This window comes from Cynocephalus volans, chromosome 14, assembly GCF_027409185.1.
Source record: "Cynocephalus volans isolate mCynVol1 chromosome 14, mCynVol1.pri, whole genome shotgun sequence".
NCBI lineage: Eukaryota > Metazoa > Chordata > Mammalia > Dermoptera > Cynocephalidae > Cynocephalus > Cynocephalus volans.
Genome location: NC_084473.1, coordinates 88,166,862 through 88,183,344, shown reverse-complemented (window position 1 = coordinate 88,183,344; position 16,483 = coordinate 88,166,862). Strand labels below are relative to the sequence as shown.

The following is a 16,483-nucleotide window of genomic DNA, read 5'->3' as shown; positions in this document are numbered from 1 at the left end:
GACACCTACTCTTACCGTTCCTATTTAACATAGTATTAGAAGTGCTAGCCAGAGCGATCAGGTAAGAGAAATAAATAAAGGGCCTTCAGATTGGAAAACATGAAGTCATATTGTCCTTGTTTGCAGATGACATGATCCCATGTATAGAAAAACCAAGACTCTACAAAATAAAACTCTTAGAGCTAATGCACAATTTCAGTAAAGTTGCAGGATACAAAATCAACACCCTAAAACTGGTAGCACTTTTATACTCCAATCACAAACTAGCACAAAAAGAAATTAAGAAAGCAACCCCTTTTACAACAGTCACTAAAAAAATAAAACATCTAGGAACCAATTTAATCAAGGAGGTGAAAGATCTCTACAACGAGAACTACACATCACTGCTGAAAGAAATTAAAGAGGACATAAAAAGATGGAAAAGACATTCATACTCTTAGATTGGAAGAATCAACATTGTGAAAATGTCCATACTACCAAAAGTGATCTATATATTCAATACAATCCCCATCAAATACCAATGACATTTTTCACAGAACAGAAAAAACAATCCTAACATTCATACAGAACAACTAAAGACTATGAATAGCCAAAGCAGTTCTGACCAAACAAAATAAAGCTGGAGGCATAACACTACCTGACTTCAAATTATACTACAAAGCTATAGTAACCAAAACACCACCATGGTACTGGCATAAAAAGAGGCCCCCAGACCAAAGGAACAGAACAGAGAACCCAGAAATCAACCCACATACTTACAGCCAATTGATATTTGACAAGGGCAACAGGAACATACATTGGGGAAAGGGCCATCTCTTTCACAAGTGGTGCTAGGAAAACTGGACATTCATATTTGTAGAAGAATGAAACTAGACCTGTACCTCTCTCCATGTATAAAAATCAACTCAAAATAGATTAAAGATTTAATCTATTAAAGATTTAATAGATTAAATCTCTCTCAATATGAGACCCAAAATTATAAAACTAGTAAAAGAAAATATAGGGAAAACACTTCAGGAAGTAGGACTGGACAAAGCCTTTATGAACAAGGCTCCAAAAGCACAGGCAACAAAAGGAAAATAAACAAATGGGATTAAATCAAACTAAAAAGCATCTGCACAGTTAGCAGAACAAAAAGAAACCTACAAAATGGGAGAAAATACTTAGACACATGAAAAAATGCTCAACATCACTAAGCATCAGGGAAATGCAAATCAAAACTACATGAGATATCATCTCACCTCAGTTAGAATGTCCATTATCAAAAAGACAGAATAGCAAATGCTAGTGAGGATGTGGAGGAAGGGGAACCCTTATACCTTGTCGGCAGGACTATAAATTAGTATAGCCATTATGAAAAAGAGCATGGAGTTTCCTCAGACAAGTAGATAGAAGTGCCATATGATCCAGCAATCCCACTGCTGGGTGTACACCCAAAGAAAAGGAAACCATCATGTAGAAGGGATACCTGCACTCCCATGTTTATCACAACTGTATATACAATAGCTAAGAATCAGAACCAAATTAAATGTCCATTGAGGGATGAATGGATAAGGAAAATGTGGTATATATACACAATGGAATACTAATTTGCCCTAAAAAGGAATGAAATTCTGCCATTTGCAGCAACACAGATGAACTTAGAGAAAATTATGTTAAGTGAAATAAGCCAGGCAGTAAAAATACCACATGCCATCACTCATAAGTGGGAGCCAAAAAATAAATAAATAAATAAATATAAAAAGAAAGAAAGATACAACAATCACAATATTTTGTTGAACTTTCAAAAGAAGAGAATGGAACTGAGGCCATTAGAGGTGGGAAAAGGGGAGGGGGAGGGAAGTTAGTGAGAAATTGGTAAAGGGCCACAAAAATGATTACATTGTATAATAATAAATATAATAATTATCCCGATTTGAGAATCATGTATTGCACAGAGGTACTGATATTCAATGCTGTACCCCACAGATATATAGAATGAATTATGTTTCAATTAAAAACAAATACATAAATATTTATTGAACACCTTATACATGTCATGCCCTGAGCTAGATCTGGGAAATATGATCATAAACAAGACACATCTCTACCTTCTAAAAACTTAGACAGTTGGGGCAATAGGAAGTAATTAGGCAGGCAAGCATATGTAGGATGTAAATTGGGACAGTTTGCACTATCTGCCAAAGTTAGAAATGCATATTCTATATCTAGGAATGTGTTACATTAATAAAACCTGCCCGTGTGCACTAAGAACAGAGGTATTTATTTCCATCGGATTTACGTTCAAAGAGACCCTTGGTGAACATTGAAAGAGCAACTGTGCTATGAAGGGGAAAGATGCAGGGAATCATTAGGCTGAGTGAAAGAAAGACTTGAGCATTTTTACATGTTGATAAGCCATCAGGGCAAAAGAGATCTAGATAGGGCAGAAATCTGCCTGAGGATGAAAGGCAAGCACAGACCGAATGGCAAGGAAGGATGCAATTACATTTATTGGTTGGTGGCAGAAAACTGACAGATGTCATCTGACAGCTTGTGCTGTCTTGCTGAAAAAGTATTTTTGCCAGCTCCTGAGAGAGAGGTTAAGAGGTAGCCAGTTCCCAAGTTTGAAGAGAGTGAAAACAAGTTTACAATCACTATAATTTGGCTTTAAAGAGTGAACTGGGAAACATTAAGAGGTACATAAAACATAAAGAGTAAATAAGCTGGGACACTGGAAATGTGTCTTCAGTTGCCTGGAAGAATTAGAGCTCTAGTTGAGGTAACAGGCACTAACATTTGGGGCTCTGAGTTTTTTAAATAGGCTCAGAAGTAACCAGGTGGGTGCAATCCAAGGTAGGAATTTCCTGAGCCTATGCAAGAGAAGCCAGCAGAACAAAGGAGGAGAGAAATTGGTAGAAGAGAAGCTGCTGGGGAGGAAGTGTGGACAGGAGGTTGTGTGGTGAGGTTCCCTAGGTCAGACAACAAGTGAACAGTGGTAGATGATGACAGGCCCAGAAAGTTGCCACAGGAGGTGGCTGACATGCAGGTTAGTCTGGAAGACAAGGTTAAAGAATTGAAAAGATAAAATGGATGTAGACGGTAGCCAGGATGGTCATTCAATACCATTCCCAGTTTCCACACAACTTGCAAATGTCACTGTTACCTGATTCTTAGAAACGCAGGCTGAGTTATTTCCTGGATTTGATTTTGATCTTGTCATTTGGTTTAAAATCTGAGCATTGTGCAGAGGTTCTGAGTTTCTAGCTATGAGAGAAAACAGGATGAAATAAGGGTGAAGCCATATTAAATAAAATTACCACACATAATATATTTCCCTGATCTTTTAGTAAGTAGCATAAGAAATAAATCAACTCATTCACAATGTCTCAGAAAATGTAACTCAAACATTTCTTAGATAAAATAGGTATTATAGAGACAATATTCTGATAAACTCAAAATGCCCAAGGAAGTACCCAAGAGAAATGTAAAATCCAACTAGTTATTTTGAACAGGTTAAGATAGTCAATGCTTATTGCTGAAATGTGATCTTTATATGTAAGAAAGAAAATGGGTACATTTCTTAAATAGTTGCATTAAGCACATTTTATTTTTCTATATAGGAATCCGATTCTATGGCCTTGGTGTTAGCACCACACTCTCCCAAGTGAGCCATGGGTAGGCAAACACATTTGATTCAATTCAGAATAGATGCAGTGCAGAGTCTTCTATTCTGGGCAGTTTTTATGTATTTTTTAAAAATCCTAAAAATACAGCAAAATTAACAAGCTTCTCTTGCAGGTTTGCTCTTTTTAAAGTGCTAAGACAAAGCCCCTGCTCTCCAAGGCTGTGTAGTAAGAATTATTATTATCATAGTTTCTTCCCTGTTGCCTGAGACAGTACAATTTGGTTTTCATTACATACTAGATGGACTTGTTTTTTATGCAGGGAAAAACAGTACAAATCAGCGACAAAATTATCAACAATTTAGGCATTTTAGAAAACATTATTTTACCTTGAGCTGGCAAATGGGTTTCAGTGAGACGCGCCTGAAATAACCTAAATGATGGTAGAAAAAGCATCAATATAGATTATGAACTTACAGTTTAATAGATGTGTATATTAAAGTAGAAGCTAAATACAACACACAGCTTATTAAAAGCTAGTAATGACCGAGGGCAAGAGAGAATGTAAAGTTGAACTTTAGAGTTGCTTCAAAATAAAAAAATTCTGGAAATATTTTCATATCCAATATACTTATATTAGAAAAATTCCTCCTTTTGCCTAGTTTGTGTATTTCTCAAATTCACCTAACAAATGTACTCTCTTCCTCCATGTACGAAGTCTGAAGATGTTATAACACAGGGTATTTGAACTCCTACTTTAGGTATTTTATAATTTGGAGTATAATGAACATAATGTTTGCAAGAAAGAAGTACAAAACTTAGACTACTGCTTCAAAGTACAGATATATCATTGTCCGTGCTCTGTGAGAACTTCTTAAATATATTATTTCATTGTACCTTTACACATCAACTCTACCTGTCGAGTAATATGCAACTCCCAGGCCTGACATTTTTGGGCAGTGTGAGCAAGAGTGCATACTACAAAGAAACTAAGATATGTACAACTGAATGTAATCCTTCTTTGGCTCTTAATTCAAACAAACCAATGGTAAAAAGAAACCACTTTACATGGTGGAGAAAAACTGAAAAGTGGATGATATTCAAGAATTACTGTTAATTTTCTTAGGTGTGATTATGGAATAAGATTCTGTAAGAAACAAGCTTTTAGAGATGTTTACAGTAGTGTTTGGGGTAAAATATTTTTCTGTTTTGCATTTGCTTTGAAATTCTTCAGTATAGAAAAAAATACAATCAAATGGTAATAATTATTAAAAATAGGTGACAGACAAATGAAGGTTCATTATACTAATTTTTCTCTTTTTTATAAAATTCTCATAGTAAAGTTTAAAAAAATCATGATCACTAAAGCAGTGTTGGAAAAATGGGAGTATATTAAATGGGAGTATATTAAATACAAGTGGTACAGTGGATAATGGGCCTCAAATTCTGCTAATGAGAGGGAAACAGTAAAAAACTAATATAACTTTTGAGTAGGTAGTTTGGCTATATTTATCAAAAGCCTTAAAACTCTTCATACACACTTTCACTCAACAGTTTCAATTCTGAGAACCTATCAGGAGGAACTAAGTAAAAATAAAAAGCATATTAAAAATACTTTTATGATAAAGGAAAAAGACCTGACACAAAGTTGCATAGTGTGCATAAGGCATGCTTGCAATCCTGTAACAAGTAGAGAAAAAATGCCAACAAAAGTGCCAAAAGGTTTCTTTTGCTTCTTTAGTTTTTTTTGAATTTTCAAAATTCCCTAAATGAGGTGTATTTAATAACAGAAAAAAAGTTTAAAAATTGTGAAAAACAAGACTATTCATTAACTTATTTGTCATACTGTTCTTTATAAAAATCAAAATGTGGTAAACAACTTAAATGTCCAATTGGAGAGTGGTTAAATTATGACACAACTCTGCAACAGATTTCATAACCACTCTAAAAGTAGTTTAGACACAAAAACACATAGGCATAGGAAATGATACTGAAAGGCAATGCAGCTAAATGTTAGCAGTAATATTCTTGGGCTATCCTATATTATCCACATTTTCCACAATGAGAAGGAAATAGATACAAATAGATGACCATATTTTTAAGAGCAAACATTACATTTCAAAGTAGGGCATTCCACATGCAGTTTTATTTTGAAATTACCTGTATTGTTGTTGCAGTAGATCTTTAGGTTCAGCTTGGTTTTGAATTCCTCTGCGAAAAACTGCACTGGCATGCTGCAGCTCTCCCTGACCTTCCAGATGACTCGCCCAGGATACATACAGAAGAGATGACAGTGTTCCAATTCCATGGTTGTACAGAAACTCAAAAAACTGATGAAGATCACTGTTGTACTCTGCCTACAGGAACCCAAAGCAAAAAGACATAAGAATAATGGAATTGCTAGTCTAGGTCTGGCCTAGAGTCTAGTGAGCCCTCAACATTCAGTCTTTGTGGCGGCCTCAGGATGTACAGTGTAGGGAGAAGGCAGGTGTGGTCCTTTGATGGCAGACCTAAAAGTTAGGCTCATTCTTTTCCTTGACATTCAATTTCCCCACTGTTACCCACACTATTTCCCAAGATAGCAGGGTCTATAATGACCCATTACATCAAGTATTACTTTTATCTGTCTTATTCTAAGCTTGTTCAAGTTCCATATGGTGCCTCTAATCGTAGTAGTTTGTAATTTAATCAACAAATCCATGTTTACCCCAAACACTCCATTCATGATCTTATTACTATAGTTCATGTCCCCAAGCCTTTATTTCCAGACTAACGAGTCACAACCTTTTAAAGCCTAACCCTAGGTAGCCTTCTTTTAATACTAAATTAGTTTCTGAGAGTTAAAATTTTCTTAATTACAATGAATTTAATTTACTCCTAGGAACCCTCTTAGTACCTGGTAGTGCCTGCTTATCCTCCCTCCACCAAACACAATCCTCACCCAATTAACCTTTTAATTTCATGGTCTCTATCTCATGTTATAATACTTACAGACTTGACACATAGGGGATGGTTTTAAAATTAAATCACTGATCCACAATACAGAAGCCAAAGGTTCTAAAATACATACCTGTGGCCATTTAACTTTTAAAAACTTATGACTGGAAACAAGAAATTAAAATAAAGACAGTCTAAAATGATCTTAAAGTCTAGAGAAAAAAGCAAAAGTACAACACAATTAGGGATTTGATCATATATCTGAAAGTATACTTACAAATTTTAAACAATAATTGATGAATCTTTGGTCATTGTGGTATCTCTTATCATTTAAAAATGCCTTCATTAAATGTTCTAATAAAGTTGTCAAGTATTCTTTATTCTCAGGAAAATTCTCTTCTACCCACCGCATGTAGCTAGAAAAATATAGATAATGTTAATTTTCCATAGGGCAGCATATAGTTTGTTTGAAGGAAAAAAATAAATAAACCAAATGCTAACCTTTCCCATTCACCAAGTGGGTCATCACCCTTGTAGCTTTGCATGTGGGCTTCAAACATTCTAGAAGAGAAAAAAATGTGCACATGAAATATTAGGAATCATTCCTAAAAACAAAAGATATATGATTATATATATATAATTTATATACCTTCAAATGGAAATATTATACGTCAATCCAAATGCTATATAAAATTTAAAAGAGCATTCACTCAAAAGTGGTCAGAAAGCTCATAAGCAGTGTTTTCCCAGAAGAAAGTAAGTCCCCAGCTCTATCCCCAAGAACCTCCTTGTCCTCTCATTGGTCCCCAATGTTACTACCACCATGAGGAGCAGCATCCAGAAGTTTCTGCGTCTCCTCCTAACAGTGGGATCCAGGCATGGCACTGATTCAGATACCTCCCCTGGCTTCCCAGGAACATGGCTGAGACATGGCTGGAACAAGATTCAAAAAGGGCTCGGAAATGGGTGCCAGATAGTCCAGGGTACCAGATATAGTGATTCCTTTCTGGGCCTCAATGTAACACAATGTCCTTGAGGAAAAACACATGATGGCAGTGCCCATAAACCAGGCGTTAGAACTCCCAGAGGACTTTGCTTCCCCTACTTCAAATACCCAACCACAGCTTAAAAAAAAAAAAAAAAAATCAACCAGGCAAAGCAAAATTCTCCATGGGAGATGAGGTGCTAGTGAGGTAAACAAACAAATAAACAAAAAGAAACATGTAAAATAATGTCAGGCTACACTAAATATTTAGAAGAAAAAACAAAACAGGAGAAGTGCATGAATGTGATTTGAGGTATGTTTTAGAGAAAAAGACAATGGGATTTCCTGATGGGATTGCATAAGGTGTATGAGAGAGTCAAGTTTAGGGAAATCTTCTAGGATTTCTATGTGAGAAATTACAAGATTTTTTTGAAAAAAAAGAATTTCTAGCTTTTACTTCAGTAAGTAAATGAAATCAATGCTAATGACTCAAAATCCAGAAGCCACAATAGAAAAGCTAAATTAATTATGTATAAATAAAAACCTTCTACAACAAAACAAAAAACTACCAACCACAGTCAAAAAAGAAATGAAAAAGTGGAAAAAGAAAAGAGCTTCTAGAAATTGAGAAAAAAAGTTAACCCAGTTTTTAAAAATGAACAAGGGGCATTAAAAAAAGCATTCCACAGAAAAATGCACATGGCTCTCAAACATGAAAAGATGTTCAATCTGTCTCATAAAAAAAATTCACCTCACTGAGATACAATTTCTCATCCATTAAATTGGCAAAAATAAAAATGTGACAAGAGTATGTATGTAAAGCCATGGGAAGCAGGCTCATTTCACGTCTTGCTTGCAGGTGAGAGTGTGCTCAATTCCTGTCATGGGAATTGGTAATAACTACCAATGTCACACAGATGAATTTGCTTTTTTTAATTTTTATTTTTATTGATTATACATATTCATGGGGCACAGAGCTGACTGTCAGCACCTGTGCCCAAGATGTGACCTCTGGGAATCAAGAAGACAGATACATGTGTGTATTGCAAAATGCCATATACAAGGGTACTTTTTCAAAAAGTTCATGGAAAAATAGAATTGGAAGATAACACAAATCTTCCCATGAACTTTTTGAAGTTCCTTCATATACAAATTATTCACTGAGGCACTATTTGTAATAGCAAAAGATTGTCAACAAACCCATGTCTATCAATAGGGACTGTTCAGATTAATTATGGTACATGAGATCTTATGCAGTGGTAAAAAAAGAATGAAAAATAGTTTTATCTATGGATAGAGATCTTCAAAGATATTGCTAGGCAAAAAGAGCAGTATATACGCTCTGCTACATTTTATGTAAGATAAAGGCAGGAAAAATATATACATACATGTGTACAAATATATACACATATTAATATATTGCAATATAAACATTTATGTTTCCAAAAAGAAACACTGAAAAATGAAGAAACTAGAAAAATCGTTACATATGACAGAGTGAGAGAGTAGACAAGTAAAGGGATTCTCAGTGAATACTTTTCTAAATCTTTTTTTAACCATATAAATGCATTACTTTTAAAAACTAAAAAATTACTTCTAAATCTTGAATCTCTCAGGCCTCATAGAAGAGGGATAAATCTCTATGTCAGAACCTTTCTCCCAAAACATGTGTAATAGGCTTCTGCAAAGTAAAGATTTCATGTTCTAATACCAATCACATTTCCCTAGTACAATGGCCTAAATACACTGTAAGTTAATATCAAAACACCCACTTCATTAAAGCAAATTAATCTTTAAAAAGCCAAAATAAGATCAGAAGCACCTGATTTCCCTTTAAAAATGGGGGCGGGGCTTCCAAAAGAATAGTTTGCTGGCTAGATTGAAGGTTAAAGTAAGTCTTAAAGCAAATAGATTTTTATTTTGACCATATTTAACAATCTCGGTTTCTGATCCCAAAGAGCTGATAAAACTGACCAGTTTTATTTCCTGCCACATATGACTTAACTGTTTTAAATGCTTCTTAATCACAGTCTGGGTAAACCACCTAGGTCATAAAACAAAGGCGTGAGAACTTTAAAAATTGTTAGCAGGTTGACAAAAATGACTCAACAATACGCAAAGCTCTCCCCCCCCCTCCCTTAAAGCTCATTGAATTCAAAGACTTTTAAAAAGTAACGGTGGGATTATGGGTAAGAGAGCAATTTAAAATTCTCTCCCTACTATAGTAGAATTGTTTCCTAAGTGACTGAAAATTTCTCATAAAACCTAAACCCAATGTTTGGGTTTTTGTTGGGCTGGACTTTTTTCTTCCACAGTGGCAATCTGCCCAGGAGGGGGTTCCCTACGAAGAATAAACTAGAGCTCTGAGGGCCTCACAAATTGCCAAATCCCCCGCAAACGGCCACTGTAGCCGCAGCTCGGCGGACGAGCGTTGGGGCCACCAGCTACACAGTCCCAAGACTCACGAATGGCCCAGAGCCGGGGTGGGGTAGGATGAGGATGGGTGGGGGGAGGGGAGGGTGGGGCCAGACTCCAAAGCCCAGGAAAGGGGCAGAAGGGGCAAAAGGAGGCAGGTCAGAGGCGGGCCAGGCCCGAACCCCAGGTGCCCACCCCCTCGGCGCCCCTGCCTCGCCCCCACCCCAACAGACGGACACTTACTGAAAGACATTTTCCGCGTTATCCATGGCGAGAGGACGCGGGCCGGCAGCACCCCAACTTGCGTCGCGAGCTGGGAGCCGTCGCCAATTCGAATCTCCCGCGCAGCCGCAGACGGCGCGCAGAGCGTTTGCAAGGCGCCCGACCATTGGCCTCGGCTGCAGACCGGCTGGCCAATCGCCGGAGCCGTTGCTGGGAGACCAAGTCCCGCCTCCCCGTCGCGCGCTCGTAGCTCTTTTCACTTCCGGTAGCTTGGTTGTAGCGGAAGGTCGCGACTGGCGGAGCGCGGCCTGGTCTCGGGACTGTGGCTCGGCGAGGGGCAGCTGGCCAGGCTCCGGCGTGGGGAATTGGTGGGAGTTTTTTTTTTGTTTGTTTCTTTTTTTAGCTGTCCAAAGTGTAACTGGTTTACATAATTACACGGTTAAGCCATCATCCCAGGGAAGGCATCGCAGGAGAAAAATAGGTCCCTGAGACAGAAATACTGTGCCTCGGCCGTTGCGTCCTGAGAGTCGCGCCTCTTCGTATCCTTTGCTTAAATATATAAACCGGAATCATTACTTCTGGTTCACGGAACGAAGAAAAATCCTGTTATAGGGCCGAGACTGTCGTTGCGGAAGGCCGCACAGCCCGGAGAAACTTCGGCTTGTGGTTTAGGAAATAGGCAGGCGGAGAAAACGGAACCCAGCTGAGGGGACACCGCCCATTTCAGGCAGTCTTGTATTCAGCATCTAGGGCTGTAAGGAAAGAACCCAGAGGCTGCAGCCAAAGAAGTCTTGGTCCTAGACTAAAGTGTTATGGCACAGACTTAGGGAGGAATTCATCGACGACGACCCGTCGAAAAACCTAAGCAGGTTTTGGTGTAGGACTACAGTGTGAGCGCGTTTCGGGAGGCGCTCGAGGGTTGGTTGCATTAATTATACATGGCACATGCGGGTGATGGGTTGGTACCCTTGTAGACCTCTGGGCTTAATTTAACTGATCTGAAAGGCTGTGTGTGGGTTCCCTGGAGGGAATGAGGGCTCAAAGGATTGGGGCTGTTCCTACATCCAGCTGGTAATTAAAATAAGTACCGAAGAGTTTGGGTAGATTATAAAATGCCAGTGAGAAAGCTCTTTTGTGGGACTGGGCATTCTGTAGACCAAGTTCTTAGGAATCATGAAATCAAAAATAAGAGACCTCTTTGTAGAGGAGTCCAGATTCTAACAAGAAATACATAATATGCCGATGCTTCCTGAGAGTGAGTTGCAAAAGAGCTTAGCCTTCTCTGCTCCTTGGTCTTTAATAACGTCCCACTCTACCTCTCAAGGTTGTTTCAGGGGCTAATTGACAATGCAAGTAAAATATAAAGAGCTGTTCATGTGATTACTTTCCCTTTAGAAAGAAGTTGTGTGGATGTTTCAGCTCCCTTAGGCCTCTTAAATTAAATATCTAAAAAAACTATTTAACAGCTTTTGGAAATCTCAACACTCAGAGTCCAGAATTCTTCTAGCATGTTGGTTGATTTAGGTCTACACGAGTATCTGATTTGTGGGGTTTATTACTCAGAGGGTGCTCGCTCTGGGGTCCTTAGAGCTAGGTTCTACCAACCATCAGAGGAACTAAGACATTTTTGGCCCCAACAACTCAAGTTTTCATCTGTGTGTGATAGTGGCTCAATCAGTAATTAATTAGGAAATGTTTGAGTATCTCACAAACTAGGTGCTGTTGAACTTATACCTTGTTCAACTCAAACAGAACCTGTCCTTAAGAAACTAGTGGTTTTGTCTGGGACATGAATATACAGACATAGAAAATTATTTACAGGTAGTATGTATGTGTATTAAAAGACAAATGAGAGTCCAGACTATGGTTGGGTGTGAATTGGGCCTTCAAGAGGGTGGTGGTGGAGAGTTCACAGGAGGTCATTCCAGGTGTAAATCAGCATTATAGAAGGAGAGCACCCATGATGACACACGTTAATGAGTAGTAGAAATTCTTTTTTAAAAGACTGGTTTGATATTTTGATGTCAAATCTTGAAATGCTAGATAAATGAATTTGTACTTGCTCAGGTTAGTAACTGGGTCTTTTAGGAGCAAATAAGCGTTGTGATCCTAAGGACCTCATGATAGTTACACTTAGCTCTACCCTTTTTCTGAAAGCCACAGAGATTGTCTAGCCTCCTTCACCTTTGCTAGTAGGGGTTCATCTCCCACCAGGCTTATTTATGGTTAAGGGATTTTGGATGTTCTTCCACATTGCCCCTAAAAAGGCATACTGACCCCTTGTGAAGCCCTGATGCCAATTACAGTGGGTATCCAGGAGTAATAGAAATAAAATACTAGGATTTTCAGTAGTGATTATAAACTGACATTTTTCTAGGAATAATTCCTTAGTTTACTCAATGACTTAATGGAAGTCCCCCCTCTGTCATTATTCTTGTATTGATCCTCCCACACGATGTGTTCATCTTAATATCCCTATTAGGTTAATTAACCTGTTGGTGTTCAGGATTTATTGGGGACAGGGAGAAGGATGGGCAATATAGGCAGAGAACAGTAATTGGCAGACTTTAAACTGGCATTGGAGACAGGGAATGGGAGGTAAAGAAGGGAATCAGATCTCATGGAAGGAGAGTTCAGAACACCATTATGTCTTCAATATGTAAGAAAATGAAAAGAATCAAAGATAATTGGGGATCTAGGGAAATTGACAAAGCAGGCCATTGGAACTGGGGAAGGCTGCTACTCTGTTTTTAGATGAGTTGAAGGGGTTACCAAAATTTTGTCCTTCTACACAACAAAACTAGGCACAGTAGGAGGAAGACAGAGACAGATATTGTTCATAGGCTTCAGGAGTTTATTGAAAGAAATCTCATGTGCTGTTTCCTAAGCCTAGAATGATTCTTTTCTTCTAAGAGCTTCACATTATCCATACATACCAGGAATAAATGAACCTCAAAATAGTTTGATGAAGAAAATCCATAAACACTGAAGTACTGGCAGTTTACATAATTAAATATAAGCAGAAAAATGCCAAAGGGCTGTGATGGAGTTTGAATGTGTTGTCCCCTTCAAAACTCATGTGGAGATTTGATCCCCAATGTGGCAGTGTTGAGAGCTGTTTGAGTCATGGGGGAAGATCCCTCATGAATGGATTAATGCTCTCCCTGGGGGAAAGCGGCCTGAGTGAGATCTCACTCTGTTAGTTCCCACAAGAGCTGGTTGTTTAAAAGAGCCTGACACCTCCCCTCTCTCTCACTTGCTTCTTCTCACCATGTGATCTGCTTGTACCCACCAGCTGCCTGCCGCTTTCTGCCATGAGGAGAAGCAGCCTGAGACCCGTGCCAGATGCAGCTGTTCCAGAATCATAAGATAAATAAACCTCTGTTCTTTATATTTTACCCAGTCTCAGGTATTCTGTTATAGCAGCACAAAATGGACTAATACAGAGGTGTTGAAGTCTCAAACTGTTATTGTACTGAGATCTATCTCTCCCTTTCAGTCTAGTAATAATTGCTTTATATATCTGAGTGCTCCAATGTTGGGTACATATATATTTATGATTGTTATATCCTCTTGCGAAATTGATCCCTTTATCAATATAAAATGTTCTTCTTTGTCTATTTTTATAGTTTTTAGTTTAAAGCTATTTTATTTGATATAACAATAGCTACTCCTGATTGTTTTTGGATTCCGTTTGCATGGTTTATCTTTTTCCATCCCTTCACTGTTAGCTTGTGTGTGTCTTTACTGGTGAAGAGAGTTTCTTGCAGGCAGCATATAGTTGGGTCTAGTTTTTTAATCCATTCAGTCAACCTATATCTTTTTAAGTAGGGAATTTAATTCACTTGTGTTCAGGGTTATTGAAAGGTATTGCCTAACTCCTGCTATTTTCTTAATTTTTTTATGGTTGTTTTATATTTCTTTTGTTCCTTTCTTTCCCTTTTATTGTTTGTCATTGCTAGTTGGTGTTTTTCTGTAGTGATAAGATAGTTTCTTTCTCTTTCTTATTTGTGTATCTGCTCTATTAGTGGGTTTTATTCTTTCTCATGTATTCATGATGGGAGTTATCGCTCCTTTGATTCCAGTTTAGGACTCCTTTGAAGATTTTTTGTAGGGCTAGTCTTGTGGTGGTGAATTTCCACACTTTTTGTTTGTCTGGGACACTACTTCTCCTTCATTTCTGAAGGATAGCTTTGGTGGATAAAGTCTTCTCAGCTGGCAGTTTTTTCTTTTACCATTTGAATATATCATCTCATTCTCTCCTGACCTGTGTGGTTTCTGTTGAGGAGGCTGCTGTTAGTCTGATGCGGATTCCCTTATAGGTGACTTAGTGCTTGTGGTTTTTAGAATTTTCTCTTTGTCTTTGATCTTTGACAGTTTAACTACAATGTGTTGTGGGGAGGAACTTTTTGGGTTTGAACCTGTTTAGGATTCTTTGAGCCTCCTGGATCTTGAAGATCATATCTTTCCCAACACTTGGGGTTTGAGTTTTCTTGTCTTTCTACTTCCTTGAGATGTAATGTTAGGTTGTTTATTTGAGATCTTTCAACTTTTTTGATGTAGTTATTATTATTCACTGAATAAGTTTTCTATGCCTTTTTCTTTCTCTTCCCCTTTCCAAACACCCATGAAACAGATGTTTCTATACTTAAGTTTGTCTGATAAATCTCATAGGCTTTCTTCAGTTTTAAAATTCATTTTTCTTTTTTTGGTCCCAGTGGGTTAATTCAAAAAGGCTGTCTTCAAGTCCAGAAGTTCTTTCTTCCACTTTTTCTAGCCTGTTGCTTAAGCTCTTGATTATATTTTTTACTTTGCTAAACAAATTCTTCAGTTCCACAATTTCTGTCCCTGCCCCACCCCACACACCCCTTTTTAAAATGATATCTATCTCTTTGTTGAATTGCTCCTTCATTTCCTGGTATGTTTTTCTGAGTTCATTGTGATTTCCATTGGTAGAATTTCCTTAAGATTGTTGTTCAGAATTTCTTTTCAGGCATTTTCTTGATTTCCTGTTGTTTGGGGCCTGGTACTGGAGATTTATTGTCTTCCTTTGAGGGTGTCATGTTTCCTTGTTTGTTCATGCTTCTCATATCGCTGTGTTGATGTCTGGGGCATCTGATGGGGCCGTCACTTTTTACAATTTTTGGAGTAGTTTTTGAAGGGAGAAACTCCTTCCTGTAGAAGTGCTCTAAATTGACAATCGGGTTGAGCATTTTAGGTTTGATTTTTGGTGAGTGCAGTAGTGTAGTCTTTGTGTGACTTCTTCTACTACATTCAATCATGGAGTTGTTCGTGGGTGTCTTTGTGGTCTATGTAGTGGGGCCATTGGTAGTTTTAGCTGGGGTGGGTAACATTGAGCAGGGTTGTTCTGGCTGTGGGCCTGGCAGCTGAGGGAGCAGGTGTACACTGGTGCAGCAGATCTGGCAGCTCTGTAGAGGGCTGCCAGGTCAGCTGTTGAGCCTAGAGCAAGCCTGCAAGGATGTCCCAGGACCCAGTGACTATGTAGAGTCTTGTTGTGAGTGGGAAAAGCTGCTACCGAATCCAAAGTTGGTCACAGAGGAGGTGTACACTGCTGCCAAAGGTCCTGGCAACTCTGTAGAGGGCCACTGGTTTAACTGCTGCACCTATAGCAAGCCTGCAAGGGTGCAGCCAAGCCCAGCAGTTCTGTAGAGGCCTGATTTGGGGGGTCACAGCCTCTACCTTTTCTGTAGTTGGTCAGGGAGCGGGTGTTCACTTGTGCCAAAGGAACACCCTCTGTAGAGGGTGGCTGATTCTGCTGCTAGGCCTGTAGCCATCCTGTGTGGATGCAGCTAGTCCTCATGGCTCTGTGGTGGGCTGCAGAGAAGGGGAGGACCTTCTACTGGGCTAGCTGGCTGACTGCTGGGACAGGTATCTATGAACTCAGTGGGTACATGGGTAGTACTGGGTGGTGCATATGAATGTGCAGGGCCGCCCCCTATTGGTGACTTCCTGATTCAGCAGGTTTGCCTGGTCACCTGCCATGTGGGTTCAGATGCTGGGGTCTTGGTCTTTCTGTCTGACCTAGGCTCTAGGCAGCTGGGGTGTTGGTCCTGCTGGCACCTGTGTATATGTGGCTGAATGTAGGTGGGATCTTGGGCTAGAGAAAGTCAGTTTTGCTGGGTCTGGGGCAGGACGCACTCTAGTTCTAACTGCAGGTTTGGTTTCAAGATGTCACTGTGCCACAGCCGCTTAGGGTGGGGAGGGGGGTTCTTCTCCCAGGACTTCTTACTTCTGTGAGGCTGTGCAGCTGCACAAGCTCCCAGCTACTCTCCACCTGGGTTTGGGATCCAAACGGACT

At 39.0% G+C, this 16,483-nt stretch overlaps 1 protein-coding gene across 1 annotated transcript in view; it reads right to left on the bottom strand.

Annotated features, from left to right (window-relative positions):
• Nucleotides 1-7,102, bottom strand: part of BUB1 (BUB1 mitotic checkpoint serine/threonine kinase) — a 52,452-nt gene extending 45,350 nt beyond the window's left edge. The window contains exons 1-5 of the mRNA XM_063078746.1: nucleotides 7,044-7,102; nucleotides 6,820-6,958; nucleotides 5,766-5,962; nucleotides 3,995-4,038; nucleotides 3,146-3,246 (exon numbers count right to left, since the gene is read on the bottom strand). Of these exons, the coding sequence (XP_062934816.1) occupies nucleotides 3,146-3,246; nucleotides 3,995-4,038; nucleotides 5,766-5,962; nucleotides 6,820-6,958; nucleotides 7,044-7,102 (540 nt within the window). The remainder of the gene's footprint in view (nucleotides 1-3,145; nucleotides 3,247-3,994; nucleotides 4,039-5,765; nucleotides 5,963-6,819; nucleotides 6,959-7,043) is intronic.
• Nucleotides 7,103-16,483: the final 9,381 nt, after the last annotated feature.